This window comes from Ovis canadensis, chromosome 12, assembly GCF_042477335.2.
Source record: "Ovis canadensis isolate MfBH-ARS-UI-01 breed Bighorn chromosome 12, ARS-UI_OviCan_v2, whole genome shotgun sequence".
Taxonomy (NCBI): domain Eukaryota; kingdom Metazoa; phylum Chordata; class Mammalia; order Artiodactyla; family Bovidae; genus Ovis; species Ovis canadensis.
Genome location: NC_091256.1, coordinates 57,510,048 through 57,525,361, shown reverse-complemented (window position 1 = coordinate 57,525,361; position 15,314 = coordinate 57,510,048). Strand labels below are relative to the sequence as shown.

The 15,314-nt window shown below is 60.2% G+C and overlaps 1 protein-coding gene across 4 annotated transcripts in view; it reads left to right on the top strand.

Moving 5' to 3' along the window:
* ESPN (espin) overlaps positions 1 to 15,314 on the top strand; it is a 33,767-nt gene that overhangs the window by 12,804 nt on the left and 5,649 nt on the right. For 2 of the 4 annotated variants that reach the window (XM_069544794.1, XM_069544796.1), the window contains exons 3-12: positions 2,972 to 3,158; positions 3,280 to 3,462; positions 3,622 to 3,753; positions 6,754 to 6,955; positions 7,869 to 8,140; positions 10,770 to 10,925; positions 11,016 to 11,208; positions 12,476 to 12,502; positions 13,631 to 13,776; positions 13,860 to 14,123. In XM_069544794.1, the coding sequence (XP_069400895.1) occupies positions 2,972 to 3,158; positions 3,280 to 3,462; positions 3,622 to 3,753; positions 6,754 to 6,955; positions 7,869 to 8,140; positions 10,770 to 10,925; positions 11,016 to 11,208; positions 12,476 to 12,502; positions 13,631 to 13,776; positions 13,860 to 14,123 (1,762 nt within the window). The remainder of the gene's footprint in view (positions 1 to 2,971; positions 3,159 to 3,279; positions 3,463 to 3,621; positions 3,754 to 6,753; positions 6,956 to 7,868; positions 8,141 to 10,769; positions 10,926 to 11,015; positions 11,209 to 12,475; positions 12,503 to 13,630; positions 13,777 to 13,859; positions 14,124 to 15,314) is intronic. The other 2 variants (XM_069544795.1, XM_069544797.1) reach the window with 1 other exon arrangement.

Sequence of the window (15,314 nt, the reverse complement as noted above, 5' to 3'; positions counted from 1 at the left end):
TCCTGCTCTGTGCCAGCTTCTGAGACCTTCTGAGATCTCAGGCTGGCTGGACACCCGTGGGTCATGAGTTACCTGCCAAGCAGGAAGGACAGGGAGAACAAGGCTCCGGGCAGATCTAGCGCCCTGAGCTGTGTGCATTGTCTCAGGCCTCCCTCGAGAGCCCAGTGGGCCCTGGGCAGTGGCCCCTCCAGTCCCCAATCCCAAGGACCCCACACTTGCTGTGCCTTGGTTGTTGTTGTTCAGCCCCTACTAAGTCATTTCTGACTCTTTGCGACCCCATGGACTGTAGGGTCACCAGGCTTCTCTATCCTTCACCATCTCCCGGAGTTTGCTCAGACTCATGTCCATCAAGTCAGTGATGCCATCCAACCATCTCATCCTCTGTCATCCCCTTCTCCTGCCTTCAATCTTTCCCAGCATCAGGGTCTTTTCTAGTGAGTCAACTCTTCACATCAGGTGGCCAAAGGATTGGAGCTTCAGCTTCAACATCAGTCCTTCTAATGAATATTCAGGGTTGATTTCTTTTAGGATTGACTGATTTGATCTCCTTGCAGTCCAGGGGACTCTCAAGAGTCTTCTCCAGCACCACAATTTGTGCCTTGGTTACATGGTGAATAATTCAGGCCATGGAGTGTTAGTCATGAAATATTAAACAGGCTCCTCCTGAAGCACCAGCATGTGAATGGCAAGTGGGGGTGGGGGTGGGGACACTGGCACCAGGGCATGGAGGCTGGTGGCCGAGAGCCAGCACCTTCTCCAGGTACGGTGTGTGGATGGGACTCATCCCCCCACTCCACCATGGGGTAATGGGGGGCAGCCAGGCAGGGACCCAGGCTGAGTGTCAGCCTTGGCCAGTGGCAGTTCTGTGTCTGAGGAGCAGGTTCCCACATCAGGAGGATGGAGAGAGCTGGGGCTGGGTGCCTGGTGGGGGCTGCGGGCAGCCTGTGTAGCGGGCAGGGGTCAGGAAAGTGGACGGGGATGGGGGATTAGGGACGGGGGAAGTCAGCTGAGGGGCCGGGGGGTATGTGAGAGGGAGGGGCCAAGTCATGGGTGGGTGACGAGAGCATGGATGACGGAGTGGGGGCCTGGGTCGAGGAGGACTGAGTGGCCTGGTGCCTTCATTAATGGATACACGGCTGGCAGTTGGATGAGGGAGGGAGGGTGTAGATGGTGGGGGTGGAGTGTGTGATTGTCATGAGCAAATAGATGGGGGAGGCATATGGGTGGGAAGGTATGATGTCTGATGAAAAACTGCAGTTCCTTGGGCCCAGAGTCCTGATCCAGCCCAGAGGGACTTAGCTCTTACTCTCCCCCACCCTCCATCCTGGACCCACTGGGAGCTCCTGAGTCTGGGCCTAGATTGTGGCTCCACCTTGTGCTCATATAGGGTAACTATACCCTGGTGTCCACACCCATCGTGAAGTCAGAAAAACTGAGGCTCAGCCAGCGGCCAGGCCAGCGTCCCTATTCCCCAGCAGCACTCCACTTCTTGAGAGTGGCTCTCCAGTTAAGACCCTTCTGTGGGAGTTGGGAGCAGGGATGAGGGGCAGTGACAGCTGCAAGCTAGGCCCCAGGGAAGCCTGAGGGAGTGAAGACAGGAAACGGCCCCTCCTCCACTCCCTCGGCTCTTGCTGTGCACCTGGCCCTCCATCACACAGACAGATGTGTGCTCACCACTTACCAGCTGTGTGACCTTTGGCAAGTCACAGCCCCTGAGCTTCAGCTGCCCCTCTGCAAAATGGGAATGACAGTAGGACTTAAGGTAGGGTGTTCACTGCGAGTCTGCTTGCTAGTGTCACAGCACATGGGACATGCTCAGTGGATGGCATTCACCTGTAGGGTGGCCAGACTGACAACAACCACAAGACAATTTTAATTTTGGATAAACAACAATTAACAGCTTAGAATATGTATGTCCACATGCCCAGTGGGCATATACTTACACTAGAAAATTATATGTTGTCTTTGGTGGCTCAGTGGTAAACAATCCACCTGCCAATGCAGGAGACACAGGTTCAATCCCTGGGTCAGGAAGATCCCCTGGAGAAGAAAATAGCAACCCACTCCAGTATTCTGGCTTGGAAAATTCCATGGATAGAGGAGCCCGGCAAGATACAGTTCATGGCGTCACAAAGCATTGCACACGACTGAGCGACCAAACACATCCAAAGTTCAGATTTTTTGTGTGTTTTATCTGGTGACATTACCACTCTGTCCTCTGGGAGTTCAGTCTTCTAGGGGCGGCAGAGGCCAAAACAAGTTTTGATCCACTGGGCATGACAGGTGACCCATGGAGTGAACCCAGGGCAGTATGGGGCACAGAGGCTGGAAAAGCCTGTTCTTGTAGTGGAACAAGCCTTGTGAAGGAGGGATCTGTACTGAGTCTTTTTTAAAATATGTATTTATTTATTTATTTGGCTGCACCAGATCTCAGCTGCAGTATAAGAGATTTAGTTCCCTGACCAAGGATGGAACCCTGGGCCGCCTGCCTTGGGAGTGTGTAGTCTTAGTCACTGGATCACCAGGGAAGTCCCTGTACTGAGTCTTCAAGAGAGATGGGAAGAGCATCCTCAGTCAGAGGGGGGACGTAATCAAAGACACAGAGGTCATACAGCGAGGACTCAGTGACAGTGGGTCCATGTGGCTGAAAATGTAGGGGGAGGCCAGATCACAGCATCCTTGTAGACCTCGGTAAAAAGGTGAGTTGTTTACTGAGGGCAGAGACTAGCTCAGTCACTAGACGTGCACTGTAGAAAGGAGGCTGCGAAGGGTAGGTGGGGAGCAAGCCAGAGGGCCCCCACCCAGGAAGGCTGGCACAGGACTGTGTCCAGAGGGAGTCGGGGGGCCGGGCCCAGCGACTAGGTCTTCTCCAGTTACCCTCCAGGGCTCCCTGGGAGCGGTCAAGGGGCGAAGGAGGCTTTGGAGGGGGGTGGGCGCTGAGAGCCCACGGTGGGTGCTGCGTCTTCCGCAGGGGAGTGAATGCCCAAACCAAGAACGGTGCCACGCCCCTGTACCTGGCGTGCCAGGAGGGCCACCTAGAGGTGACGCAGTACCTGGTGCAGGAGTGCGACGCGGACCCGCACCTGAGCGCCCAAGATGGCATGACCCCGCTGCACGCCGCAGCGCAGATGGGCCACATCTCGGTCATCGTGTGGCTGGTGAGCTCGGGGACACGTCGGGGCGGGGCCCGGGGAGGCGGGGCCTGTACGGGACGGGGGCGGGGATAGGGGCGCTGGAGCCCAGTCCCCGCCCCTCTCTGCCCCGCCCCCTCTCTTCCAGGTGAGCTGCACCGACGTGAGCCTGTCGGAGAAAGACAAGGATGGCGCCACGGCCATGCATTTCGCGGCCAGCCGCGGCCACGCCAAAGTGCTCAGCTGGCTCCTGTTGCACGGCGGCGAGATCGCTGCCGACCTGTGGGGCGGGACCCCGCTGCATGACGCCGCCGAGAACGGGGAGCTGGAGGTGAGGGCGGGGCGCGGGCGGGCCCGGGGCGTGGCCCGGAGGCCAGGCGAGAGCGGGAGGGGCGGGCGCCCTCTGCTGGCGCCACGCTCGTCGCACAGCTCTGCCCGCGTGCCGAGGTCCCGGCTATGAGCCAGGGGTCCTCACTGCGCGCCCCTGCAGTGCTGCCAGATCCTGGTAGTGAACGGCGCGGAGCTGGACGTCCGCGACCGCGACGGGTACACGGCCGCCGACCTCGCGGACTACAACGGCCACAGCCACTGCACCCGTTACCTGCGCACCGTGGAGAACCTGGTACGCCCAGGGCACTGTTCCCCCCATCCACCGTGTCATTGCACCCCCCTCCACCCTGCCCCCACCTTCCCTAAGGAGTACGTGTTGTTACCCCTTTTGCCACGGAAGAAGCTGAGGTTCAAGAAAGTGAAGCCCTTGCCCGAGGTCACAGGAATAAGTGTCCTAGACCACTACCCCACATGACCTCTCAGCCCAGGACCACTGGGGAGTGAGGGGATGGAGGCAAAAATATCGGGGGAAAGAGGACCAGCCTCATCCTGATGAGACCCAAGGCTCGGATAAACGACACTTACTCACAGTGGGAACAGTAAAGTGCATTCACCTGCCCCAGGTATTAAGTAGCTCATTTAACTCTCAGGCTTCTCAGGTGGTGCTAGTGGTAAAGAACCTGCCTGCCAGTGCAGAAGTAAGAGTTGCGGGTTTGATCCCTGGGTCAGGAAGATCCCCTGGAGAAGGGCATGGCAACCTACTCCAATATTCTTTCCTGGAGAATCCTACGGACAGAGGAGCCTGGGGGGCTATAGTCCATGGGGTCGCAAAGAGTCAGATATGACTGAAGCGACTAACATGCACATACATCCATTTAACTCTCACCACCCCACCCCCCAGGGACTTCCCTGGTGGCTCAGAGGTAAAGAATCCGCCTGCCAATTGCAAGAGGCATGGGTTTGATCCCTGAGTGGCAAAATCCCCTGGAGAAGGAAATGGCAACCTACTCCAGTGTCCTTGCCTGGGAAATCTCATGAACAGAGGAGCCTGGTGGGCTACAGTGCACCGGGGGTTGCAGTGGACTCTTCACAGTCCATGGGGTTGCAAATAGTTGGGCACAACTGAGTGCGTCCACACATACGTACCATCCTCTGAGGTAGGAAATGCTAATGTCCCCATTTCACAGGTGGGTAAACTGAGTTTTGGGGAGACCCAGTGGCCTAACCTGGAGATCCCGGTCTTCATCACTATTCTACATGTTTGCTCACTGCATGGCTACTTCATAATTGCAAAGCTGTGTTACTCTTTTTAAATTATTTTATTATGGTTACAAAGCCATGAACTAACCCACTGGGACTTGAGCTCAGGTGTGGGTGGCTCCCAGTCCAGGGCTCTGCCTCATCTGGTGCAGGAGGGGAGGAAAGAGGGCTGGTTTCACAGGCATCTTCAGAAGGGACAGCTTGGCCATGAGAGGAGCTGTGAAATGAGGCTAGGGGAAAGAGGGTCAATGGCCTCTTGCCCAGAGCACTGCATGCCCTGCCTTCGAGCACATGGGGACACCCTGGTTCTGGGGACCTCAGAGCACAGCAAGGCCCAGGTGTCAGAGACTGCTCCGGTCCCGAGGAAGAACTCACCCCACACCGAGAAAGGGCCACCCAGGGAAAGTAGTGATGCTTCAGGTAGTGCAACCTGTCACTGGGGTGTACAAGCAGAAGTGCACAATGTGAAGGGCATTTCTGCACTGGGGTGGGCTCCTTTCCACTGAGAACATCTGAAATTGTTTGGGGGGGGGGGGGAACAGTGCCTCGTAATGGAAGCTTTGGCTGCAGGCAATGAGCAAACAGGAACCACTCCTTGAATTCTGACTGCAGTAGGTACCCTGCCTAGTGCTTTACAGTGTAATCACAGTTAATATGCACTGTTTATTAATATTTTCAGTTGACACATATGGTATTTACTGGCTACCATGCACTGGCACTTCACTAACTTTTAAAATATTTGTTGCAATATAATGAGGCAGGAAGTACTGTTATTCCCACTTACAGATAAAGAGTTTTAGGTGCAGACAGAAAGGACAAGGGACAGAAAGGTCATGCATGGAGCTAGTAAGTGGGGGAGATGAAATTTGAAACCATCACCCTCCAGGCTGCAAAGCCTTTGCCCCTAACCTCTGTTATCCACAGGTCAGGGCTGGGCACCCCTGCTGGGTGCCCACTGCTGCCAGCCAAGGAAGGCTGGCAGCTTTAGGCTGCCACCCCAGCCCAGCTCCTATGGTTCCCCATGGCTCATGGCTTAGGCAACAGAGCCTGGCCCCGCTGAACCAGGTGGGCTGGGGAGACGCTGGTCCCCTCACTAGGCAGGCCCAGCTGTGGTGTGACAGATCCAAGCCATGGAGGATACTGGCCCAGAAAAGGCAAACACTCCTGCAGAGCCCCTAATTACGGGGCCAATGAGCGTGGCCGCTGAGCTGTTACCTGGTGCCAGGCCTGCCTACCATTCCCAGGGGGCCTGTGACACTTCTCAGGCAGGGAGGGGGCTCAGGGCAGGGAGTAGCAGGCCTGTGCAGGAGGCAGCGAGCGAACAAGCAGCAGTCTTGCCGGCAGCAGGGCCAGCATGGGCAACGTAAGCAGAGCCCCCACCCTAGCCTGCTCCCAGGCGGGAGGGTCAGGCCATGGGCAGGGGCAGAGGCAGTGGTGGGGGATGGCTGAGCTCAGGCTGATCTCCCCCAGCTCAGCTGGGCCACCCCAGGCCCCACCTTTCCCCAAGGGCTCCATGAGGAGACTGGGACTGGGCTGGTGATGGAGTTTGCTCCAGGCCAGCAGGGGGAGATGGGGGTTGCTGGCCCATCCTGGGGGATCAGTCTTTCCTGCAAGTTGTGGGTGCTCTGCACCCATCCCCTATCCCCAGCTGCTCAGATGTTCTTACCCATTCAGTGCCTATGCCCCCTTGCTGCACTGGAGCCTGGGCCCTCTGCCCGCTGATGAGAAAGGGGAAGGCTGATGCCATGGGTGCCCTTGCTTGGGGTCCAGCCCACAACCCTCTCTTCTGGCAGTCCCCAACCCCTGAGCTGAGACCAACCAGGGCTGGGAGTTTCCCAGGAACCCACAGTCCTGCTGTTGGGGGGCTCGGTTTGAATCTCAGCCTGGAAGAACCTGAGAAGCGACCTTCTCATGACGAGGAAGGGAGCCCAGAAAGGCAAGTGGCTTGACCGAGGTCACACGGCAGGACCCTGGCCCAGAGTGTGCTGGTCTTTGGGGCGGGATTGCCCTTACGGCCTCCTCTCCCACTCAGAGTGTGGAGCACCGCGTACTGTCCCGGGATCCATCCGCTGACCTGGAGACCAAGCAGCCTGACTCAGGCATGTCCTCTCCCAATACCACTATGTCAGTCCAGCCGCCGAACTTTGACCTCAGCTCGCCCACCAGTACCCTCTCCAACTACGACTCCTGCTCCTCTGGCCACTCCAGCGTCAAGGGCCAGCGCTCTGTGCATGGTGAGTGGGCCTGGAGGAGGTGGGAGGGGGAGCAGATGAGAGCCAGCCCAGGGGGCCCTCAGGGCCATCCCTGGACCTACTGTGCCCGTGGCTAACACTGGAGACTGCCCAGGTCACCAGGAGGGGACGCTGCTTCTGGTGAGGACAGGGGACGCTCATGCTTGTGTGTGTCCATCACAAACATGCCTGTACATCCACAGGTACCCTCCCACCCACAGAAGCTACATGCACCCCACTTACAATTCATCCTTGTTCACACAAGTTCCCCAGACATTACACGTGCCTGCCCACACTCGAGTGCACACTTATACACGTGTACACACAATCTATAAATATGATATATGCACCTATGTGTATACTACCTGTGTGCACCTATACTACCTGCACACACTCATAGACCCCAGGTCTAATGCAAACATATTCATAAGTACAAAGAAGGATTTACACACATTCATGAACACACATGAATGCACACAGGCAGAAGCCAGGCACGTATGTCCACACATGCTGACCACGCCCTAGCTTAGGTGTGATGCCGGATTCAGGCCGCCAGGTGGTAGCCTGCAGAGCTGACGGTCACCCTGCAAAGCTGGGGTGTGGCCGTCCAGACTCCTGCCACCTGCCCTGCCAGATCTGTCCTGAGGAGCCACCCCTCTGCCCTCCAGGTGGCTCTGCCCTGTAAGCCCATCCTGGAGCCCAGACCCTCGGCCAGCTCCCCTCCAACCTGAGCACAGTGCAGGGCTGCGGGTGGGCAGGGCCAGGGTGATGGTGGACCCACAATGGAGCCATGCATGCCAAGCTCCACTGGAGCCAGCCTCCCCCAGTGGCAGGTCATTTCCAGGCAGAAGAGGGGTCTCCAGCCAGGGGTCAGCCTTTCTGGAAACTCCCCAACCCATCTTTCCCTCCCTCTCAGGGGTTCCCAGCCCAAGAGCAGCAGACATACAGAGCTACATGGACATGCTGAGCCCAGAGCCAGACCTGCCCCGTGGCAAGGTGGAGAAAACCAAAGCACCACCGCCACCACCCGGATTCCCTCCACCACCCCCGCCCCCAGGCACCCAGCTGCCCCCACCCCCGCCAGGCTTCCCAGCTCCCAAGCCCCCGGAAGGGCTACAGGCAGCTGACATCTACCTGCAGACGAAGAACAAACTCCGACATGTGGAGACCGAGGCCTTCAAGAAGGAGGTAGTGAAATCCCCCCACACACAGCCTGCCTCCCTCCAGATCTGAGTGTGGGCTGATGGGGGATGGTGGAGGCCAACGGCTAGCCCATCTCGTGAGTACAGGGTGAGAGATGGGGGTCCTGGTCCAATGGTCTGTTCAGGAGTCAAAACTTCTGCTCAGTTCCATGGTGACCCAGGGCTGGATGCTGGAGACAGGGAGACAAGGAAGACATAGCTACCACCCTTTGGGGAGATGGGGAGCAGGAGAGGCATGAAGGAACGTATACCCTGATAGCCATGCCTCTCAGGAGCTGGATCCTCACCCCATCTTGCCCAGAGGAGCAGGGTGCTCTTGGAGATGGCAGAGAATACGTGTAAACTGCCTCCCCACAGACCTACATGTACCCAGCTCTGGGCACAGGGGGAGAATGGCTCCCAAGGGAGTGTCTTCCAGGTGGGAGAGGCAGGCAGTAGTGAAGGTGAGGATCTGAGGAGGGTGGAAGGGAGCACCAGGAAGGCGCACCAGTAGGGTTCAGCACCCTCAGCAGTGGGGGCTGGAGGCAGGGGTTAATAAGGAGGCTGGCTCCCCAGTTTGGGGCTTCAGCTCCCAGGTGAATAGACAAGCTGATCCTAAGATGGGGTCTCTCCCTGGGGAGAAGCAAGCTAGTGAGAAGGGGCTGAGTTCAGGGGGTGCTCTGAGTGTCAGGGACCCATGATGCAGGGCCTAGAGGATCCTGGCTGAGGCTTTGGAGCAGGGAAGGTACAGAGGGCTGGCGTGGACATCTCTGAGAGTCCTGGGCAGCGCGGAGGCCCAGAGGGAGCCCTGGAGTTCTGCCCAAGAGGAGAAAACCAGGCTGGTCTGAGAGGGGAGGGCCCCTGAGACCCCAGGTGACTGAGTCTGGGGTAAAGAATAGAGCCCCTGCTAAGGTCCTGTGGGAGCCTTGACCTTGTAGTTCTCTCTCAAGACCAAGGTAAGCTCTCCAGAGCCAAGCTCAGTAATCAGCTCCCACAGGTGACCTAGGTCACACAACCACCGGGTGGGGGAAGGGAAGGACACAGTCCCTGCAAGGCCACCACCCTCCTACCCACTTCTTGCCACCTCAGACCAGGCCCTCAGTGGCTTCCCCTTTCATCTCCAGAAGGTGGAAGGGGCCCAGGAGAGGCCTGCAGGGTGCCTTGGGCCACTGGACTTTCCCGGCCAAGCTGGTGGGCTCTGCTCTCAGCCCCCAGCCGCAGGACTGGTGGCCCGGCCTGCGCTCCCTCCCCTCCGCTCCCCCGAGCCAGAGCACCAGGACAGCGCGGTCCCGTGCCCCTCCCGGGTGTGTGCGTGCCCAGAGGCAGGCGCTGGGCCGCTCCACAAAGGGCTCTTTGTGTGCTCCGCGCCCCCCGCCGTGGCTTTTTCCCCGACCGCGGGCAGTAGCAGGGTCGCGGCGTCCGCGCCTCGGGGCTGCAGGGGGCGCCTAGGGGATAGGCCGGCCGAGAAAACGAATCCTGCGGTGTCGCGTTTCCTTGCAACGTGAGCCCGGCCGGGTGGGGCTCGGAGGGTCCGGGGCCACCGTGGGGACGCTCGGACTGAGGGTGGGGCAGAGGACAGCCCCTGCTAAGTGACTTGGCCTTTGGCCCCTCCGCCTCCTGTCTTTCTTCCCTGGCTGGGCTTTGTGGGGGTCGGCTGCGACGGGGCGGGACGCCCACGCTGTCACCCGAACCCGCCCTGACGCCCCTGAAATCCGAGTCTCCGGCGCGACTGTAGGTGTCCCTTACGCAGACCGCGATGGTTTCCAGATGCGGGAGGGGAAGAGCGGGAGCGTGACCCGGAACTCCGGGGGGCCAAACATGGGGGTGCCCACAGTGAGGTCAGAATTTTCTCTGGCGGATGGAGGCTGGGGTGCTCAGCGCGGAGCGGAGGGAGAGAGATGCAGCGGGGGCAAGACCACATCTAGCCAGCGGGGTAGGCGCGGCGGCCAGGTTTGGCCCAGCAGTTGGCCATCCCCCTTCCCCATGGCATTCCCGGCTGTTTGGGGGGTTCGGCCGGGGATTGGCAGGCTCTAGGTGATGTCAGGCCGACAGAGCTCTTAGGCGCTGGAGGGCGCGGTCGGGCAGGCGGGCCGGGCTGTAACCTGAGAGGAGGGATCAGGTAGCGCAGGTGTCGGGTCTACAACGCCCCCGCCGCCAGGTGCACAAGCGGGGGGCCACGGGCACGATCGCAGGTAGGAGCAGACGCGGTCCCAGGCCGGCCCGCCGAGGTCCCTGGGCAAACAGGAACGCCCAGAACGCGGGCTCTCGAGTGGGCTTCCTCAGCTTGGGACCCCTGCAAGAGAGGCGCGCGGGGGCCCGTCTGGGGGCCGCTGTGCGGCGGAGGCCGGGAGCTACCCCTGCTTCGCCCCCACCCTGGCGTTCGGGCTGGGTCACCCCGCCCCCGGGCCCGCCCCTTCTAGCCTCCGTAGGGGCTCCTGCGCCCCTTGGCCCGCGCCCAGAACCCCTCCCTGTCCGGCCAACCGGGCCTGCCCTTTCACCGAGGCCCCCGGTACCTTCGCCCCAATCCTCGCTCTGGGAACAGAAGGGTCGGGGACCGTGAGCCCCCGGAAGGTGAAGCGCCGGGAGGCGTAAGGAACGAGTGCCCAGGGCTCACTCCGCCCGTTGTCTTCCCGCAGCCCCGCGACGGCCGCAACGGGCTGCGGAGGCAGGACTCCGGACGCAAGCCCCGCGCCTTCAGCAAGCAGCCCAGCACGGGGGACTACTACCGCCAGCTGGGCCGCCACCCGGGGGAGCCGCTGGTCGCACGCCCGGGCATGGCGCACAGCGAGGAGGTGCGTGCCCGCCAGCCCGCGCCCGCCGGCCGCCCGGGACCCGGCCTGGCAGCCTGCGTCTCACTCGCTGGCCCCTCGGCTCCCCCGCAGGCGGCGCTGCTCCCGGGAAACCACGTGCACAACGGCTGTGGCGCGGACCCCAAAGCGTCCAGGGAGCTGCCCCCACCGCCCCCGCCCCCGCCCCTGCCCGAGGCCTTGAGCTCGCCGCCGCCTGCTCCGCCTCTGCCCGTCGACGGCTCGGGCCCAGGCTGCGGGCAGCGTCGCTCCTCTTCCTCCACTGGCAGTGAGTAGGGGCAGGTTGAGGGGTGGAGGGCGGCGCTGGCCCTGAACGGGGAGGGAAACCTAGACCACCCCCTCCCCCAGCTGCCACTGTCCCGGTGCTTCCTCTTTACCTACTTGATCTTTCTGCAGCCCCTACCCAATGAGGACTTGACCCTAAGGGAAGGCTCGGAGTTGCTTTAGGTCTTGTCAGAGCAGGACTGTGCTGTGTGATCTGGGTCAAGTCCCCTGCCCTCTTTGGTCCTGTCTGCTGCCTCTGGCCCAGTAGGGAAGGCCTCCCAGCTCTGGTGGCAGGCTGGTGCTAGAGGGAAGCTTGGAGAAGTAGAATTAGCTTCAAGGAGGCAGGGTTGCTGGGCAGACTTCTTCCTGCCCCATATTTCTGCGGAGTGTCTCTTCCACTCTTGGCCACTTTCTCTTGTTCTCCCAAGCTAGCCATTATACATCCCAGGCCTAACTATGGGGTACAAGGCCAGCTGTCCATCATACCCTGCCCTCCCCTTCCTGGTGACACCCCCGAGCATCATACTTTTTAAACAGCTAGACCAATGACCAGGATTCCCAGGCTTCTTTTCTGAAATGTGGGCCCCCCTGCATGTCAGGGCCCCAGCAGGCCCAGGAGGTGGTATCTGGGTGCTGATGCTTCCATTCCAGCCTTGGTGGGTGGCGGAGATGCCTTCCTCACCCAGCCACTAAGCGCCAGGATCATGGTTAAAACCACCATCCAAAGCTTCATCTCCCTGACTAGGACATGAGGCTGCAGTAGGATTCCAGGTAGGGCCAGCCTGGGCACCTTGGGTACCTATGGAGCCACAGCCCCTTCAGACTGGAGCCATGGTAGCATGTTTACCATCAGTTGCACCTCCAGCTTTGGGGTCAGTGTCTTCCCTTGGCAATGTGGAGCAAGGCTGAAGCTAAGAAGAGAAGAAAAACGGACTCTGGGCTTCTCCAGACACCCCTTTGCAGCAGAGCCTGGGCTGGGTGCCCTATCCCAACCAATGCCAAGACTGAGGCCCTGGTGAGGGGGGCCAGGGCCCATGGCAGCCCAACCCAGCTCTCAGGGCACCAACAAAGCTGAGAACTGAGCAGACCACCCTTGTGGAGCCCCAGCACAGCCTGAGCCAGGGGCAGATGGACCGCAAAGTTCCTCCTCTCCCCGGCCTCCCTGGGCATCTCCCTCCGTCCCCTCCTCCCGCTTTCCCTGCTGTCCTGGCCTCACCCCAGCCCCCTCCCTCCCCTAACTTCGCTGTCGCTTCTCTCCTCTCCTTCCCTAGAAGTGAGAGTCCTGAGACACAGGAAGAGTGAGTAGCTGCGTGCGCGGCTCTTGGCTGAGGCGCGGGGGCGGGGCACAGGGCAGGCTCAGGAAAAGTCAGGCTGGAGGGGCTGGGGGCTCGAGGAAAGGACAGGACGAAGGGCTGGCAGGTGAGGGGTGCCGGACGCCACCGGCTGGACCACCACTACTCCCACTTGCGCGTGCCGGCCGATGGTGTAGCCTAAAGAAATGAGCCTGCAGCCGGCGCCCCTCAGAAATTTTGTCTTTTTTTCCCCTCCCACTACTGTGCTCGGGGATCCCCAGCCCCTGGGACCTAGAAGCTGTTGGTCCCCTTTTTTTCCCCCTCACCGAGTCCTGACCCCTCCTCCCGCTCGAAAAACAACCCTCTTCAAACCCCGGTCGCCACCGCCAGCCTCGTCGGAAAATGCAAACTCCCCACCACGCATTTGCATGTCATCCGCTTGGCCCTTCTACCTAAGTGCCCCCAATCCCATATCCTTAGCTAGGGCTCGGCTTTCCTGGGGCCGCCAGAAGTGAGCTGCGCTTTGCCATAACTGTGCTCCGGGCTTGCAACCAGTGTGTCTGCGCGGGTGTCTGTCTGTGGGCGTGTGTGGGGAGGGTGGGAGGGGACCGGCCAGGCTGTGGGATCCAGGGTCCAGTGTCTAGAGCCAGGGAAGCCCCAGGTGACTCAGTCCAAGGGTCACTGGGCTTTGCTGATGCAGAGAGGGTCAGATGGGAGACTCCACCCTGGTAGGGCTGCGCCAGGGAACCTGGGACAAAGGTCAGGTGGCTGGCCCCAGGTAGTGTTTTGGAGCTGGGCAGTCAGTACGCTGGGCGGAGACATTCACTAGAGTTGCCAGGGCCGGCCCAGGAGCCATCATGAACTCCCAGGGGCCTCCAGGTGGGGGCCCCACACCCTGTGAGTAGGGCCGGGAGGATGGTGGGGCCGCACAGGCTGCCAGCTGAGGAGGACCCGCCTCTGGGGTCCCCCAGAGCCGCCGGGGTGGAGGGGTAGGACCTGGAGAGCTGCCCTCTGAGCCCAGGGGAAGGCCAGGGCCCGCCCTGACTTGGGGAGGTGGCAGCAGAGGACAGGTGGGGGGCGGTGGGGGTGCAGGCCCCACACCGGGCCAGCGTCTCCTCTCCTGCCTCCGCGCAGGCACCAAGTCTTTCAACATGATGTCCCCGACGGGCGACAATTCGGAGCTGCTGGCTGAGATCAAGGCGGGCAAGAGTCTGAAGCCCACGCCGCAGAGTAAGGGGCTCACCACGGTGTTCTCTGGCAGTGGGCAGCCGGCCTCCCAGGTAGGAAACGCGACAGGCGGCCCCGCCCCGGTTCCCCTCGCTCCTGTTTGCCCAGCACTCAGCACCGCCGCTTCTCCCCGCAGCCGGAATCGCCGCTGCCGCCGGCGTCGCCGGCACCGTCACGGGCCCGGAGCCCTACCCCGCCGGCCGTGGGGTCCCAGCCATTGCTCAATGGCAGCGTGGCGCCGGCGCCGCCCGCCACCCCAGCGCCGGGCGTGCAGCTGGACGTGGAGGCGCTCATCCCCACGTACGACGAGCAGGGCCGGCCCATCCCCGAGTGGAAGCGCCAGGTGATGGTGCGCAAGCTGCAGCTGAAGATGCAGGAGGAGGAGGAGCAGAGGCGGAAGGTGGGTGGGGAAGGGCTTCCCAGAGGGCCCTGGGGTCTGCACCTGGGGCCGTCTCCCCTCCCCCACACCATCCCCCAACATGCTGGAGCCCTTTCAGCCTCAGACGGCTCCCACGACCTTTGGGGAAAAGCAAGGTTGGACCACCACCCACCCCTCTCCTGGGAGTGTTCCCAGTCTCCACCGCCAGCACTACCCCCACCAGCTCCCAACTGCCTGTCCCTTGACGAAAAGGCAATGTTTATCGAGCTCTAAAGTGCCCTCAAATCGCTTGTGATCTTGTTAACATGACTATTGTGGTTCAGGTGCTCTGGGTGGGGCTGGGCTTCTTCACTTCTGACAAGCACTCAGGTGAGGCTGACTCATCCTAGGGATGGCAGGAACAGCCAAGAGACTTTTGGTCTTAGTCAGATTGCCCTGGGCTCCTTTCCTGAACTGCCTCATCCAGCCTCAGGCTTCTCATCTGTCACCATCACTGGCTGGCAGGATAGTTTGCCCTTCATCTGCTGAACAAACATCCCCTGGGCGCCGTCTTGTTTATCGCACACTGTTGTATCCACTGGGGATTCACCGTGAATATGTCAGGGCCTGCTCTCAAGGTGGGGGTGGGGGTGGGGTGTCAACCAGTAACCAAACAGAGCACCTTAGTAGCGTGATAAATGCCCCCAGGGAGACAAAACAGGTCAAATGAGGAGGTGCTCTGATGGGGAGGGCAGAGGACTGGGGCAGCCTGAGACCCACCATCCTATTAATATTTGGGTTTGGGGTGGGCTTAGGAGAAAGTGATGTCTAAGGTAGACGTGGAAGATTAGGAAGAAGGGGACAGAGAAAAGAGTGGAGCAAAGAGCAAGCAGGAAGGACAAGGGAGGTCTCGGAATCAGAGCGGGTGTGGTGGCTCCGAGGGGTGGAGCTGGAGATGTCAGTCCTGGTCAGGTCACCAAGGCCTGCCTTTGAAGAAAATGGACTTTCTCCTAGAGCAGTAGGGGGCCTGGGAGGGGGATTGAGTGGTCAAGTGGCATCATCATTTTTTTTTTTAACTTCTATTCAATAAGTATCTATTGAGTGCCAAGCAAAAGCCAAGTAGTGGAGCACACATGTACATGTCACAGTATCTACCTTTAAAGCACTCACCTTCTGGCTAGGGAAGCAGGTATATAGAATTCAGGGAAATAAACTTAATAATAGAAACTAGCC